An 18,013-nucleotide genomic window follows, 5' to 3' on the forward strand; every position below is an offset into this window, starting at 1 on the left:
CTAGAAAGCTGCTGCTAAATACCCCACATGAATTTAGCTTTAATGGAATTAAAGAAGTTTTCCCAATGGCAGGGGCTGCGGGAAGCGTGTGCTCAACATCAGACCCACGTTTGTTTAAGGGTAGGACTACACAGCACGATCCGTCGTGCTGCGACAAATCGCATACAACGGAAATAAGGTAAGTGAATGCATTGACGCATGGTGTCGCAGCGTTGATCCGATGCAACATGACTGTTGGATGCAGACGCAGCGTGCAGCGTCTGCATCCAACAGTCATGTCGCATCGGATGCATTTGCGACAATGCATTCACTAAGCTTAGGGTAGGACTACATGGATGTTTTCATCGCGATCCGACGCACTGCGACAAAACGCATGCAACAGAAATAAGGTAAGAGATAGAAATGTTGGATGAAGTCGCAGCGTTGATACGACGTGACACGACTGTCAGATGCAGGTGCAGTCGTGCCGCGTTGGATCAACAATGCGACTTCATCCGACATTTCTATCTCTTTCCTTATTTCCATCGCATGCGATTTGTTTCAGCACATCAGATTGTGCCAAAAACATCCGTGTAGTCCTACCCTAATTACTGTCGCATGCGATTTGTCGCAGCACGTCGGATCATGCCAAAATCATCTGTGTAGTCCTACCCTAAAGGAGCCACACGGATGTCACTGCACCACATGCAAGAGGGCGTCTTCATTTATACCCCGTGATATCATCTTGCCGGCAGTCATGAGCTTACAGCATTAAATGCACAGTCGCAACTATACCACCGACCAATCGAAAGGCCAAAAACCACCACAAGCAGAAACACAGCATGAGCCTCAAGGATATCAATATATATATATATACAGTATATATAATGACATATAATGTACTGGCAGAGGTATTCTTTTCCAGTCAGAATGAAGAAAACTGCTCCTTTAAAGGGGTTGTTCCCCTTTAAATTAACTGTTAGTACGATGTAGAGAGGGATATTCTGAGATACTTTGCAATTGGTTTTCATTTTTATATTATTTGTGGTTTTTGAGTTATTTAGCTTTTCTTTTTTTTTTTTAAGAGACTGGAATATGAATAGGAGATGCCTGAATGGAAAGATGAGAAATACAAACAAAGTAGCAATGACAAAAAGGGGCATATTTATCAAGGGTCAAATTTTAAATTTAAAAAAACATCCAAATTCGAATTCAAAAAGACCAACCCAAATTACGTCTAAGTTTTTTTTTTTTGGATGAATAGATCCGTATTCAGGTGAATTTGTATCCTACGAATCGAAGTAATAGCGCATTCGATCGATTTGAAGTTTTTCCCAAAAATAACAATTTTTCAACAGCAATTTGGCAGGTTTTAGATGGCGAATGGTCGAAGTTGAATTTTTAAAGACAGTACATGATACATTTCGATGTTCGCATTTTTTTTTTTTTTAGAAATTCAAATCGAATTTTGACTATTCCCTAGTCGAAGTACACAAAAAATAGCTCAAAACTCAAATTTTTTTGAATTCCAAAATGACCTTGACCTTTGATAAACCTGCACTTATTATACACAACGTGAATTCTGCCGAGGGAACGTCGTCAATGTGTTTGATCAGTAAATGTTACATTTGTTTGTTGCTTAACGACTCAGATGTCAAGTCTCAGATTAAAAAGATATTTTCTTTTTCTTCCTCGGAAAGAATAAGAGGCAGTAACGTAGTATCCCATAAGGGTTAGTCCACACGAGGAGATTCGGGGAGATTTTGTCGCCTGGCGACTAATCGCCTTGTCTTCTGAGCGACAATCTCCCCGAACTGCCTCAGCGTGTTTTCCCATAGGCTACAATGAAAAGTCGCCTGCGCTAAAGCACACGCAGCGATGCGTTTTCAATAGTCGCCAAAAGTGAAGACAAAATCTCCCCCCGAATAGGGGAAGATAAGGGGTGCTTGTGTAGATTACGGGGATGTATCATTACATCGACCTACTTCCTGGCAGGGGAGGAGTTAAACTTTATTTTTTGCGCCGCCATTAAATGGTGCTGCAGTATATACTGTGTTCCTTTATGTGGGAGGAACCAAGTGCCAAAGGGAATATCCAATTTACTGTATAAATCTCTATAAATATAAATATCTTTATACTGACCTGGGGCTTGCAGTGCAGAGCCCTTGCAATGTATTCTGTTTTTATTTGTTACTATTTACAATAAAAATGGTGGTTTTTATGAGCCGAGTCTCGTCTTCTTCGCGCGTGGAAAAGGTTCTGCTCAATAATAATACTTTTTCTAGATTTCTGAAAGCGTAAGGAAACCCTCTAAACAAACGTTTCGCAGAGCGCCCTTCTGATAATAGCAGTTTTTACAGCTCTAATATAATCGATCTCAAACAACAGCCCCACCTGCTGGTCGTTTCAGCCAACTCTATGCAGTCGCCATAAATGGGGTCGTTCACCATAGATTTTTTTATATTCAATTTTGAAATCTGACATGGGGCTAGACATATTGTCAATTTCCCAGCTGCCCCAAGTCATGTGACTTGTGCTCTGATAAACTTCAATCACTCTTTACTGCTGTACTGCAAGTTAGAGTGATATCACCCCCCCCTTCCCCCCCCCCCCAGCAGCCAGACAACAGAACAATGGGAAGGTAACCAGATAACAGCTCCCTAACACAAGATAACAGTTGCCTGGTAGATCTAAGAACAACACTCAATAGTAAAATCCAGGTCCCACTGAGACAAATTCAGTTACATTGAGAAGGAAAAACAGCAGCCTGCCAGAAAGCATTTCTCTCCTAAAGTGCAGGCACAAGTCACATGACCAGGGGCAGCTGGGAAATTGACAAAATGTCTAGCCCCATGTCAGATTTCAAAATTGAATATAAAAAAATCAGTTTGCTCTTTTGAGAAATGGATTTCAGTGCAGAATTCTGCTGGAGTAACACTATTAACTGATGTGTTTTGAAAAAAACATGTTTTCCGATGACAGGATCCCTTTAAGATTTCGTATGTAATTGAGTTTCTAAATAACTTTTCAATTGGTCTTTTTTTTTACAGTTTAAAATTTGCTGCCTCTTTCCAGTTTTCAAATGGGAATCAATGATTTTCATCCAATGTCGGGCTATAATTTTACTGTTGCTTTTTCTTTACTCCTTTTTCTATTCAAGCCCTCTCCTATTTATAACCCAGCCCCTCATTCAAACCGTTGCCTGGTTGCTAGGGTAGACTGAAACCTAGCAACCAGATAAGTGCTGGTATTCAAAACTGAACAATTAAAACGGTTGTTCACCTTAAAATTTACTTTTAGTATGATGTAGAGAGGGATATTCTGAGACAATTTGCATATGGCTTTCTTTTTTTATTATTTGTTGTTTTTGAGTTATTTAGCTTTGTATTCAGCAGCTCTCCAGTTTGCAAGTTCAGCCATCTGGTTGCTAGGGTCCAGATTACCCTAGCAACCATGCACTTATTTGAATATGAATAGGAGAGGCCTGAATAGAAATAGGAGTAATAAAAAGTAGCAACAACAATCCATTTGTATCCTAAGGGTCAGGGCACACACTAAGATTCGGGGAGATCGGCGACAAATCGTCTCTTCTTCGGGCGACTAATCTCCCCGAAAACCCTTCCCGACAGCTACTATAATCTAAATCGCCGGTGGGATGGCACTTGTAGCGCTTTGTTTTCCGAAGGAGAATTTGGGCGACTTCGGAAAATGAATCCCTCCTTGTGCCATCCCACCAGCGATTTAGATTCTAATCGGCGGGGAGGCAGTTCTGGGAGATTAGTCGCCCGAAGAAGATGCGAATTGTTGCTGGGCGACTTATCTACCCCAGTAGCTTCATGTGCCCCTGCCCCTACAGAGCATTTGTTTTAAGATGGGGTCAGTGACCCCCATTTGAATGCTGGAAAGAGTCAGAAGAATGAGGAAAATAATGCAAAAACTATAAAAAAAAAATTTAGACCATTGAAAATTTGCTTAGAATTGGCCATTCTATAACATACTAAAAGTTAACCACCCCTTTAAACATTCTGTCTGACTGGGCTGAGCAGCAGAGGACCTTCCTGTTACACATTCAGGATAGTAGAAGTCTACAAACTGCTAATATCATGAGATCTATTAAAAAAAATTAAAAAAAAACTTGTGGAAATTGCTCAGAAGAACACCGAGTCATTTTACAGTTATATGGCTGGGTATATTTGCCCTTTAATCCCTTTATTGCCACCTCTCAAACCAATAAGTTTGTTTTCCTGCTGCAGTAAATGGCTCATGCTGCTTATCCCTAATACAGAACATGAGTTGTTTTAAATTGTCTGTGAATGCCAATCTGCAGCGTTCGATGTCTTAACACCATGTTAACAAATGACCCAGTTTTTGTTCCATTAATAATAACTAGAGATCACATGAGCCTTCTGTATTTAATCTTGCCTTTTTCCTACTTTCATGTTTTTCTGATAGCTGCTGCTGCTGCCTGCACCGGAGCACATTCTGAATATGGGCTCAGTACAATACCTGGAGCAAGGGCAGTATTTCTGTACGTTCTTCTACAAGCCCGGCATGATTATTCCTACAGGTAGGCGTTTGCATTGTAGAAGCTGTTGGAACTGTTATTAGGGAGGAGCAGTAATAGCAAGTTGTTTGGGTTCCATAGAGCTAATGTACATCTTGGTGGAAATAGCAGTCCTTTAAAAAAAAAAACATATTTCAAGAATAATCTGTATTTTTTCACCTGGAATAGGTAGGATAAATGGGCCACTAACTTAGCATACCATTAGCTATATCCTATATAAAAAACAAAGTACAGGTATAGCATATAGCGTTATATGGAAACCCGTTATCCAGAAAGCTCTGAATTACATAAAGGCCGCCTCCCATAGACTCCTTTTTATAAAAATAATCCACATGATTAAAAATGATTTCCTTTTTTCTGTGTAATAATAAAACAGTCGCTTGTACTTGATCCCAACTAAGATATAATTAATCCTTATTGGAAGCAAAACCAGCCTATTGGGTTTATTTCATGTTTATATGATTTTCTAGTAGACTTAAGATATGAAGATCCAAATTATGGAAAGATCCCTCATCCGGAAAGCCCCAGGTCCTGAGCATACCTGTACTTGATCCCAACTAAGATATAATTAATCCTTATTGGAGGCAAAACCAGCCTATTGGGTTTATTTCATGTTTACAGGATTTTCTAGTAGATTTAAGGTACAAAGATCCAAATTATGGAAAGATCCCTCATCCGGAAAGCCCCAGGTCCTGAGAATTCTAGCTAACAGATGTATGATGTAGAAGAGAGGGGTATTCTGAGACAATCTGTCATTGGTCTTCATTTGTTATTATTTTTGGTTTTCAGATTATTTAGCTTCTTGTTCAACTCTCTAGTTTAGAATTTCAGTGCCTCTCTGGTTTCTAGGATCTACATTCCCCTAGCAACCATGCACTGATTTGAATAAGAGACGGGCATATATATGGAATAGGAAAGGCCTGGAATTGAAAAACCAGTAATAAAAAGTAACAATAGTACAAGTATGGGACCTGTTATCCAGAATGGTCGGGACCTGAGGGCTTCTTTCCTTAATTTGGATCTTAATATCTTAAATCTACTAGAAAATCATATAAACATTAAATAAAGCCAATAGGCTGGTTTTGCCTCCAATAAGGATTAATTAGATCTTAGTTGGGATCAAGTACAAGCGACTGTTTTATTATTACACAGAAAAAGGAAATCTATTTTAAAAAATTTGTATTATAACGGAGTCTATGGAAGACAGCCTTTCTGTAATTCGGAGCTTTCTGGATAATGGGTTTCCGGATAACGGATCCCATACCTGTAGTAACAGGTTATATGAAGCTGGAAAGAGTCTGAAGAAGAAGGCGAATACTTAAAAACCTAAAAATAAAAAATGAAGACCAATTGGAAAGTTGCTCAGAATTAGCCATTCTATAACATACTAAAAGTTCATTTAAAGGCGAACCACCCCTTTAACAGCTTGGAGTTGGAGACCTGCCCCAGACTGATTCACTGGAGTCTTAGTCGCAACTATAACTCACACAGGAAATGAAGAGGCAGAGAGCATAGAACAAAAACAGCGAGATGCTTTATATAATTACCCTGTATCACAGAACAGTCGTACACCGGCATATCCAGAAGCACACAGAGAGATTATGCTTTTTGGGGGCCCAGGGCAACACCCTGATAATATGCAGCCAAAGGCACGAGCCAGAGAGGAGCCAGGAGAAGGATAAGGCAGAACCAGGGTGTAGAATATACACAGAAAAGAAGAGTTCAGCTCCAGATCTACAGAGTGTAGGTGGGTCCTGAGATCCATTGCTTGTGCAATCTGTGGCCTAGAAATCTCTGTATGTGCGTGTGTGCTTCTCTTGTACTTTCTCCCCATTACCACCAGGTGGGGCTGTTCCCTAATAACAGTAATAACAGCCTTCTGCAACCTTTGTCTCTCCCCACTGGGGCCGAGTTAAAACTCCCAGAACCCTTCAGCAGCCAGGGGCCAACCTTTTTCTCTCCCCACTGGGGCTGAATTAAAACTCCCAGCATCCTTCAGCAGCCAGGGACCAACCCTTGTCTCTCCCCACTGGGGCTGAATTAACACTCCCAACACCCTTCAGCAGCCAGGGGCCACCCTTTGTCTCTCCCTACTGGTGCTGAATTATCACTCCCAACACTCTTCAGCAGCCAGGGGCCACCCTTTGTCTCTTCCCACTGGGGCTGAATTAAAACTCCCAGCATCCTTCAGCAGCCAGGGACCAACCCTTGTCTCTCCCCACTGGGGCTGAATTAACACTCCCAACACCCTTCAGCAGCCAGGGGCCACCCTTTGTCTCTTCCCACTGGGGCTGAATTAAAACTCCCAGCATCCTTCAGCAGCCAGGGACCACCCTTTGTCTCTCCCCACTGGGGCTGAATTAAAACTCCCGGGAACCTTCAGAAGCCAGGGGCCACCCTTTGTCTCTCCCCACTGGGGCTGAATTAAAACTCCCAGCATCCTTCAGCAGCCAGGGGCCGCAGAGACAAAGGTTGCAGAAAATCCATTGCATGACGTTTAAATCCTATGTACAGAAAGAGTTTTACTGTGCTACACTCCCCATCTATAATGTATATAGTCCAAGTAACTATTTGGTTTTGGTATCATTTCTATTTTACCTCTGATTTTTGTACATCTGCCCAAGAATACCCATGTGCCTGGTCCCCAGCACTATATAGGATTGCTGCAGTGCATGCTGGTATTATTTTCAGGTGCTAATTTAATTTTTTATGAAAATAATGCCTTTTTTTAAGCCTAAAGGGGCACTATGGGTAAGGTTTAATTTCCTACAGCTGCTGGGGGTGCAATATTGCTTTGCTCCACTCATTTCCTGGAGGGGAGTCCATGGCAGAAAGGTATAGTTCAGCATGTGCTTCTAAACAAATATTGTTAGTGGCAAGTGTAAAATCCAAGATACTGTTAACTGGGGGCACTGGCCACACCCAGAATGCACTGCAGCAGGGTAAAAACCCTAGATCTGGAGCAGGGAGGCTTCTTATTGTACAATCAGAGCTGGAAAAGTAGCGATCAAGTTCTGTAAACAAGTCATCAAGCCAAGTGCAGAGAGAGAGAACCAGTAACCCCTTCTGCCGTCGGCAGCCGAAGAGTTAAGGAATGTTGCGGCTTCCCTTCTTCCCCTAGAGAAGGAGAGGCTGATGAGGTTTTTGAGGAATTAAAAAGTAGAGGGCCTGAAAGAGAAGCAAGCACTAGACTTGGCCAAGAAGTGGCACTTGAATTCCTGAACTGGCAGTCGGGATGGAAGTTGCACTGGGCTCAGGGACTGACCAGTGTGTTTATCCACAGCTCAAAATGACAATGTCCTGGTGACCTGAACATACGGTCTGGTGAGGGAACACTATAGAAACACACATCAGCGGTGTCTCCTGAGAATCATATGTCCCCCTCCCCCTTAGAAACCCCCCTACAGCCCCTGAGATATGTAAAAACAGCTGCACTTGTTGACTATTGGGACCGAGCCCCTGCAGCGTCGGCTAATGCCCCCAACAATCAAACAGGACACCTTTCCTCAATCACCACTAGGGTTGCCACCTTTTCCTGGAAAAAAATACCGGCCTTCCTCTATATTTATCATTTTCCCTATTAATAACATTGGGATCAACCATCATTTTTACCGGCCTGGTGGCAACCCTAACCACCACCCGCCCCCACCCAACCCACTAGCCATGGGCACCCAGAATTCAAAAAAAGGCTGCTTCACCCTGGAATGTAAGATTTAAAACGTTGAAGTACACAGGATAGGGTGAACAGCCTTTAATCCCTGGATCAGTACGACCCCAGGGAGGAATTCTGGGAACAGGCGTATGAACCTCTTCCCCAGCAGGAAAGAGGTTAATTGAAACCAGCTACAACCTATGGAAAGTGCCTTAATCTGCATGAAAATACACCCCACCCCCCCAACTATGGCACCCAGCATAGGGACCACTCAGGGTGCTTTGTCCCTCGACTCCTCTGTCTCCTTGTGGGTCCACAAATCTTTGTGAGGTCGGCGACCAAATCCTTCGTCGTAATTCCCTTTGCTCTTGAAGAGCTGCTGGAAGTGAGGCTTGCAGTAAAACTCTCCATGAAGTGCCGCGTACGTCCCCAGGCTGAAAAACATTCAGTTTCGACAAAACATGAGTTTGCTGACACTTAGGGGCCCATTTACTAAGCTCGAGTGAAGGAATAGAGGAAAACAAACTTCGAATTTCGAATGTTTTTTTTTGGCTACTTCGACCATCGAATAGGCTACTTCGACCTTCGACTATGACTTCGAATCAAATGATTCGAAGTAAAAATCGTTTGACTATTCGACCATTCGATAGTCGAAGTACTGTCTCTTTAAAAAAAACTTAGACCCCCTAGTTCGCCACCTTAAACCTACCTAGGCCAATGTTAGCCTATGGGGCCACCTAAAACCTACCGAGGTCAATGTTAGCCTATGGGGCCACCAAAAACCTACCGAGGTCAATGTTAGCCTATGGGGAAGATCTCCATAGGCTTCCTAACAATTTTCTGATCGAAGGAAAATCCTTCGATCGATGGATTAAAATCCTTCGAATCATTCGATCGTCGGAATATCGCTAAATCCTTCGACTTCGATATTCGAGGCCGAAGGATTTAAATTCGGCAGTCGAATATCGAGGGTTAATTAACCCTCGATATTCGACCCTAGGTAAATCTGCCCCTTAGAGGCACATTTATCAAAGGTCGAATTTCGAATTCATGCGAGTTTTTATTTTAAAACTCCCATGAACGCGAAATTCGACCAATTGAAATTTATTAAAGATTTAATTTTTCAAACTCGAATGAATTAAACCGACCCAAAAACTCAAATCTAATTCAATTTAAATTAAAAAAACTCGAATGTCAGGAAGGCTGCAAACGTCATCAAATTGATGCCTGCACCCTTCCCATTGCCTTATACAGAATTAGCTAGATGCTAATTCCGCTTTTCTATCCTCGGCTCAGATTGTCTGGAACATTGTGTCCCATCTACTTTTCCTGCACAAATAAAAACCGGATGCAACTTGCTGTTTGGAATATTCTGATTGGCTACGAACACCAAAGTGCACTTTGCAACTGCAACATTGAACCCCAATGAATGTCTCTGGGGTAAAATAGATTGGCTCCATACATACTTGTTGCAATTCACTATGAAACAAAATATAGACTAGATCTTGTGCACTAGATCTGGGATGGAGACCAAGGAGGAATTAAGGTCGAATTTTTCAAACTCGGATGAATTAACTGACCCAAAAACTCGAATCGAATTCGATTCGAATGAAAAAAAACTTGAATGTCAGGAAGGCTGCAAACATCAGCTAATTGATCCCTGGACCTCTCTCATTGCCTTATACAGCAAATCGGCAGGTTTAAGGTGGTGAATAGTCGGATTTGAGTTCGTTAAGTTCCAGAGTATGATAAATCTCAAAATTCGATTTTGAATTAAAACCCGAATCGAGTTTGGATAATTCACAATCGAATTTGAGAGTTTTGACCAAAAAAAAAAAATAAATCTGAACGGTAGAACGAAGTAAAGGTCATTGTATGTGAGTGAGGGGAAGGATCCCCTTCCTGGCACACTGCAGAGCAGACAGCAAACTCTGCATGAACAAGGATCACATCAGGAGTCCATTTCTAGGGAATATGGAATCCCAGCAGCGGGCACAGAACAGTGGTACCCACCTTAGCTTGGCACTGCAGTGCTTGCAGCAGAAACAGGAGTTGTGAAAGATGAGTTTGTCAGCCACCAGCCGCTCCATGGGATACACGGTTTTCTGGCAAGAAGAGCACAGCTCTCTGACCGCAGGCTTCATGCTAAAAGACTAAGCGAGACAGAGCTGATTAGACAGTTGTACTTCCTGAAAAAACCCGGAAGAGAACCCGCTAGGGAACAAGCACTTACTTTAGATCTCTGTACTACACTGACCGCAGGGCTGCACCCGGAATCCTAGAATAAAATAAAAGCCAAAGATGTTATTGCAGGTGGCAGTGTCCATGGCATTCGGTTATTTGCTAAACACTTTAGGCAGGTGTAGCGGGGAGATCCCCTGCACTTTTATTTAAGTCATGTGATGTAACGTTTTCGGGGGCGTGCCCCTTGGTAAATTTCTTGCTGCAGTATTTCGGAAGAGGCGCCGACCCCTCCAACCAACACTGGTCATTGTACTTCTGGAGAGGCTAGGGGAATAGGAAGATTGAATGCTACAGATGAGGTTATTTGCACCAGGCCTAGTAACCAATCAGCAAGAAGCATCACCGGTCCCCTGCCACAAACTAAGGGCCCATTTTCCTTCTATATAGGTGCAAATATACTTCAGCCACAAGGCAACCAATGTCTGGCTGGATGATAAATCCACTTTTCTATCCTCGGCTCAGATTGTAAAAGTCTCCACTTCTTGTGTCTGGAACATTGTGTCCCAACTACTTTTCATGCACAAATGAAACCCAGATTTGACTGCTCTTTGGAATATTCTGATTGGCTACGAACACCAAGGTGGACTCTGCAACTGCAACATTGAACCCCAACGAATCTGGGGTCACCAACCCATGTCTCTGGGGCAAAATAGATTGGCTCCATACATACTTGTTTGCAATTCACTATGCAACAAAATATAGACTAGATCTCGTGCACCCGTGGGTGCTGGCCTATGGGACGGAGACCAAGGAGGAATTAAGGACTGGATAAAACGTTGTGTTTGGTTTTGGAACAGAGGGATACACAGTGGGAATGCTTGGATAACTCCTTGTGAGGCAGGTGGGAATCTTCACTTTCTTGCCACTGGGATTGTTGTGACCTCCAGAGCAGAAACGTCTCCAAAGGCAGAAGGCTGAACCATTCGTTGGTCATGCTTGTGCCAAAAGAGAAATTGTATATGGAACAAACTGCACATTATTTTGGCATTATTGAGATTTCGGTATTCCCTGGGCTTTATTACCCTACTAGTAAAGAGAACTGACAGGCTGCCTCATCCACACCCAAACAACCCTGAAAGCCTACATCTGAATTTTTTTGCTGTATGACTCCTCCTGTGATTGACAGCTTATTTTGCATACATACTGATGATCAATCCTGTTCTGCCCTGAGCAGAACTCTTGCTGAAAACCCATTACAATACACATAGACTCATGAAACTTACATTGCCCGATGCCGGGGTATTGGGCAGTTTGGCCTGGAACATTTCTCTCGTGGGTGGGCGTCTGGCACAATTCAAGCCAATGTTATTTGCATCTGCAGAAAGACAAAGGAGAACAAACTCATTTTACCTGGTTTGATATGGTTCATTCCATCACCCCTCAACTGCCAATCAAACGGGGCTTTTATCCATTTACCCAGGCCTATGTTGACTCCATAACCAGAACCGTTCAGTTGAAACATGTCCCTGACGAGTATTGCTTAATGTCGATGTCAAGCCAAAAGGCTCCTGGCGCTGGTTTACACCCCTAGGCACAAGGCAGGGGGCCACAAGAGATAGGAAAACAGGAGCCACACATACATAAATGTGCCAAAAATTATAGTAGATAGAAGTGCACAGAAGTTGTAGTAGATAGAAGTGCACAGAAGTTGTAGTAGATAGAAGTGCACAGAAGTTGTAGTAGACAGAAGTGCACAGAAGTTTTAGTAGATAGAAGTGCACAGAAGTTGTAGTAGATAGAAGTGCACAGAAGTTGTAGTAGATAGAAGTGCACAGAAGTTGTAGTAGATAGAAGTGCACAGAAGTTGTAGTAGATAGAAGTGCATATCGACAAAAGCTGGAGGCTGTCCAAGCCCCATACTGGGCCAACAGTTAAAGCAATGAGAGTTCACTCACAGACTGGTCTGGTTGGAGTCACAAGGCTGAATGCACAAAAGTCACTTCTGTAATTTCCCGTCACACTGTGGCTTCTGCTATTTCCTGAGAACGTGCCCCATCTACTTTCAGCTCTTCTATTGCTCAGTATCTGCACTCTTATCAAGCCAACCATCTGCACTCTTATCAAGCCAACCATCTGCACTCTTATCAAGCCAACCATGCAAAGACACAGTAACCAGAACTGCTGCTACCAAATAATAAGCTCACTTCTATTTTCTCTATGGGACGCCCTTTCTGTAACCTACACAGTCTCTCCTCCTTTGCCCCCTCGGTAACCTGCACAGTCCCCTCTCTCTCACCCTGTCTCTCCCTTTCATTCCCCTCTGTAATCTACACAGCCCTCTCTCATTCCCCCTCTATATCCTACACAGCCCTCTCTTTTACTCTCATTCTCTCTCTCTCTCTCTCTCTCTCTCTCTCTCTCTCTCTCTCCCCCCCCCCCCACTCCCCGAGACAACCATTGATACATCTCCATTCTCCCTCCCACTGTCATTCTGGTCTCAGCCCAACATCCAGGTGGCACCCTGGTGCCCGCTCTCCTACCTCTGCCCCTGCACATGGGAGATCTTGTTCTTTGGCTGACGCTCGGATTAAAATAAATCTCTAGTGACGTCATTGCCTGGGCGCAAATCACTGTACAGAACTGCTGAAAACACCTTGTTTGGGAAACTGAGAGGCGGAAGCAGATAAGGGGCGGGCGAGGGGGGTGAGATGGGGTTACAGGAAGGGTGCAAGGGGCTGATGTGGGTGAGCTGTATAGGGAAGATCAAAAGGCGAGAGAGAGTGTTCAGAAGGGAGGAAAGAACAGAAATGTATTGCTATACACAGCTAGGCATTGACTCAATGGTGATATATATATATATATATATATATATATATATATATATATATATATTGTCTTGTTCCCTCTGTACTCAATAGGTGCAAAAGTGTCTGTACTATAACCCCAGGGCCCAAGCAGCATGCCCACCCGCTCATTCACAAGCACCTTCTGTAATGGGAGCAGCAACAAACATGCAATGTGCAGCAGTAATTATGGACCACCTGGTAGGATATCATTTAAATTATACTATCCATATTATAAGGATGTTAAAAGTCACTGAGGGGTTCTTTGACCATATAAAGGCACAAGGCTGCAGGCTGAGTTATACAGGGAACTCTGAGTATCACTCATGTATTATAAGGGATAATGTACCCCCTACTGTAAATGATAAGGATATTAGAAGTCACCGAGGGTCTGTGACCATATAAAGGCACAAGACTGCAGGCTGAGTTATACAGGGATCTCTGAGTATCACTCATGTATTATAAGGGATAATGTACCCCCTACTGTAAATGATAAGGATATTAGAAGTCACTGAGGGGTTGTTCTGTGACCATATAAAGACACAAGGCTGCAGGCTGAGTTATACAGGGAACTCTGAGTATCACTCATGTATTATAAGGGATAATGTACCCCCTACTGTAAATGATAAGGATATTAGAAGTCTGTAGAGGGCTGTATAAATTAGGCTTGTGTGCAGGATTCCCTTCACAAACATTTCTGTTTCAGTATTATTTATTTATTCATTGTATTGATCTGTAGCATTTGCTTCCAAGATTACCATCCAGGATTCTCTCATTTGTTTCTGGTGGAGAGAAGCACAAAAGGATCCTCCAACCAAAAACAGTTTTTTTGCACAATAAAAAGGTTCTGGCTCTCGAAACAATGTAGCAGAAGTCAATTCTCCTTCTGATAATCAGCTACAGTGTTTCAGAAGTCAGAACCAGCAGTGTAGAGAATATAAACAGTCCGACAGATAATATTTCAATAAACTTAAAAATTACTGAACATCTATTAGAAACTTGGAATTGCATTAGGGAAAAATACGTTTTTTAAAAGTGCCTGTTGCCAGTAGTCTAGCCTTGTATCTGTCCTCCCCCACTGCGTGTCTGGCCTTGTCAGGACTACTCCTTATCTGCAGGGCAGCGCTTCTGTAAGTCTCTATGGTGCAGGATGGAATTCACTTCTAGACTTATTTGCCTGTATTATTGATTTTCTCTCTCAGTGTAATGGGTCTATTCCATTTCAGCCATCTGCACAGTTAATGTAATTTCCATCTCTATATAATGGGCATTTAGAATAGATATAAAAGTGCCAATCAGTGTCAGCCAGTAGCCATTAAGTCTGCCGGGCAGGAGCAAGTCAGGAGAGAATTCAGCAGCAGCAGAAGCAGCAGGTTATGGCCAGGGCCTGAGTGTGAGCTCTATTGCTGATGTGGGAGAGACAAGGAGGGAATGTGTGAGGGCCCTTGGCACCCACCAGTGGGAGAATTTCTGCTCATAGCTGCATCAGTGTATGAGAGGGAGACCCTGGGCAGGGCCAGTGTGGGGGTAACAGCTCCAGGCCATAGTGGGGGGGGGGGTCAAAAGTGCAGGGCTATAGTAGACTATGGGCAGCACTAATGTGCAATAGCAGGGCTACTGTGGTGCAAAGCCAGGGTGATCCAAGTCATTATGTTTAAGGTCACAAATCATCTAATCAAGTATCTGCTCCATCAGAAAGCTGTACAGGGGCTGTAGCTAGAGGGGGGACAGCTGGATGGGGCTGTAGCTAGAGACAGAGGGGGACACAGCTGGATGGGGCTGTATCTAGAGAGGGGGGGACAGCTGGATGGGGCTGTAGCTAGAGACAGAGGGGGACACAGCTGGATGGGGCTGTAGCTATAGGGGGGGCAGCTGGACAGGGCTGTAGCTAGAGAGAGAGGGGTATAGTTGGACGGGGCTGTAGCTAGAGACAGGGGGACAGCTGGAAAGGACTGTAGCTAGAGAGAGGGGGACACAGCTGGAAGGGACTGTAGCTAGAGAGAGGGGGACACAGCTGGACGGGGCTGTAGCTAGAGAGAGAGGGGGACACAGCTGGACGGGGCTGTAGCTAGAGACAGGGGGACAGCTGGAAGGGACTGTAGCTAGAGAGAGGGGGGGGACAGCTGGAAGGGACTGTAGCTAGAGAGAGGGGGGGACAGCTGGACGGGGCTGTAGCTAGAGAGAGGGGGGGACAGCTGGACGGGGCTGTAGCTAGAGAGAGGGGGACACAGCTGCACGGGGTTGTAGCTAGAGAGAGAGGGGGACACAGCTGGACGGGGCTGTAGCTAGAGAGAGAGAGGGGGACACAGCTGGACAGGGCTGTAGCTAGAGAGAGAGGGGGACACAGCTGGACGGGGCTGTAGCTAGAAAGAGGGGGGCAGCTGGACGGGGCTGTAGCTAGAGACAGGGGGACAGCTGGAAGGGACTGTAGCTAGAGAGAGGGGGGGACAGCTGGAAGGGACTGTAGCTAGAGAGAGGGGGGGACAGCTGGAAGGGACTGTAGCTAGAGAGAGGGGGGGACAGCTGGATGGGGCTGTAGCTAGAGAGAGAGGGGGACACAGCTGGAAGGGACTGTAGCTAGAGAGAGGGGGACACAGCTGGACAGGGCTGTAGCTAGAGAGAGAGGGGGACACAGCTGGACAGGGCTGTAGCTAGAAAGAGGGGGGCAGCTGGACGGGGTTGTAGCTAGAAAGAGGGGGACACAGTTGGATGGGGCTGTAGCGAGAGAGAGGGGGACACAGCTGGATGGGGCTATAGCGAGAGGGGGGGGACAGCTGGACGGGGCTGTAGCTAGAGAGAGAGAGAGAGAGAGAGGGGACAGCTGGACGGGATGGGGGATAGATATGCAGAGCTTTAATGTCAGTTAAAAATACTGTATTATAGTGTTAAATAAACCTAAAGACAAAAAGGGAGTAAATACATTGTGGCTCCAGGCAACCTCCAACCCCAGCTCTTGCCCTTACTAGTGAGCCGGCTCCCAGTATGTGGCTCCCCATTCACTAGTGAGCATGCCCATTACCCCCATTCCCTGCTCTGTTGGCACCGGATCTGAACCCCATGCCCCTGCCTCCTGCAGCTCTTACACTGTATCCCCAGGACTGCTGGCAACGAGGAACAGGTTACCTGCTGAACTGCATCTCCCAGCCTGGTCCCCTGCACTCACCTCCTTCCAGACCACTCTGGCTCAGTGAGATGTCTCTTTCTTCCTCACTCTCTTTCTTCCTCACTCTGTCTCTTTCACCAGCCCAGGTTCTTTGTGTGGCTGCTTCATGCAACAGCTTCCCCCTCCCCCCCTCTTCCTCCCTTATCATCTATCTCCCTCCATCCTCTGCCCCCTCCCCCATGTCTTTCCTCAATACCTCCTTCTCTTCTTCTATTGGTTACCCTGAGCTCTTGCAATTCTCCTATTGGTCAGCCTGGCCCTCTGCCTCCTCCCCTTCCCTATACTGCACTGTGTGCATCTGTCCCTCTTGGCTCGTCCTCCTGTGCCCCCAACTTGTCTCTTTCTCCCCTGATTATCCTGACCCCCCCTTTCCCTTTGGACATCTACTTGTGCTCCCCTTTCTCTTTCACTCCCCCCCCCCCAGTCTCATCTCATTATCCCTGCGCTTTCTGTGTATTTAATTCTATTTCCTGTTCATTTATTAACCCCCATGTTACCTTCCCTCACACAGGTCCCTGCAGGACTCTATTCATAAATACAGTTATTTGCAAAGGAAATCAGCAGCTTTAGGGCCAACTTAGTGCACTGGCTTTTCTCATAAATATTCCTCCATAAATATAGACACACATAAGACTGTGGAGCATTCTACATATCTACCTTACAAAAGAACTGACAGGTTGGGAAAGGTATTGGAATGAAAAGCGGAAAGGGCTGCTGTCTCCCTGGCAACAGAGAGGATGCTCTAGTTATCTGGAGTCAGTTACCATGGAGACAGAAGGGAGGAGCTGTGGACCCAGGTAGCAGGATCTGTCACAGCACTAGGGGAAGATGGGAGCACACGTCATGTAACGGGGCCAGGAAATGAAGATTAGAGACTGGTACCAGTCCTGCCATAGTCTCACTGCCAACTATTATTTGGCTGTATTTGCCTCAGGTTGGGTAGTGGGTAGGAAGGGTAATTGGAACCCTAGCAACCAGATTACAGACACTGCATACTGGAGAGCTGCTGAATAAAAAGCTAAATAACTCAAAAAACACATAATGAAAACCTATTTCAAATTGTCTCAGAATATCACTTTCTACATCACCATAAATTGAAAGTGAATAATCCCTTTAAAGAGGTTGTTCACCTTCCAACACTTTTTTCAGTTCAATTGGTTTCAGACAGTTCACCAGAAATAAAGACTTTTTCCAATTACTTTCTATTTTCTATGTGTGACCGTTTTTCTAATATTAAAGTGTAAAGTTTCATTTTTGATCTTCTAAAGCAGCTCTGGGAGGGGGGGTCGCCGACCCTGTAAACTGATCTAAATTGATACATTTAGTTGATACATTTCTTATCTTTGTCCCTGCTGAGCAGAATCCCTGAGTTTCATTACAGGCAGCTGTTAGACTTGATACAATAGTTGCTGATACTCCAGAGATGCTGCTGAGAAATGTACCAACTAAATGTTGCAAAATTGTAACAGCGCAGAATCTGCACCTGAATTACTGAGCTGCCAGACCACGAACCTTAAACTTTCATCTTAGATTTTGAAAAAACTGTAAAAAAAATGGATTGTAATTGAAAAAAAAAATCTTATTTCTGGTTAACAATCTAACATAGTAAGTTAGGTTGAAAAAAAGTC

The 18,013-nt window shown here is 44.3% G+C and overlaps 2 protein-coding genes across 3 annotated transcripts in view; one reads left to right on the top strand and one right to left on the bottom strand.

Annotated features, from left to right (window-relative positions):
* map3k3.L (mitogen-activated protein kinase kinase kinase 3 L homeolog) overlaps window positions 1-13,430 on the top strand; it is a 35,001-nt gene extending 21,571 nt beyond the window's left edge. Inside the window, exons 16-17 of one of the 2 annotated variants that reach the window (XR_005964046.1) lie at window positions 4,432-4,546; window positions 13,298-13,430. Coding sequence is in view for 1 of the 2 variants with exons in the window: in XM_041576189.1 (XP_041432123.1) it covers window positions 4,432-4,465 (34 nt within the window). In the remaining variant the exon portion in view is untranslated. Of the gene's footprint in view, window positions 1-4,431; window positions 4,621-13,297 lie in introns of those variants that run through there. The other variant, XM_041576189.1, reaches the window with a different exon arrangement.
* On the bottom strand, window positions 6,063-12,345 carry limd2.L (LIM domain containing 2 L homeolog). The gene is given in 5 exon segments (NM_001092803.1): window positions 6,063-8,629; window positions 10,209-10,348; window positions 10,429-10,473; window positions 11,663-11,754; window positions 12,335-12,345. Coding segments are annotated over 4 exon segments (390 nt in total). The 5' UTR covers window positions 11,705-11,754; window positions 12,335-12,345; the 3' UTR covers window positions 6,063-8,466.
* Window positions 13,431-18,013: the final 4,583 nt, after the last annotated feature.

Source organism: Xenopus laevis, chromosome 9_10L (assembly GCF_017654675.1).
Source record: "Xenopus laevis strain J_2021 chromosome 9_10L, Xenopus_laevis_v10.1, whole genome shotgun sequence".
NCBI classification, from domain to species: Eukaryota; Metazoa; Chordata; class Amphibia; order Anura; family Pipidae; genus Xenopus; species Xenopus laevis.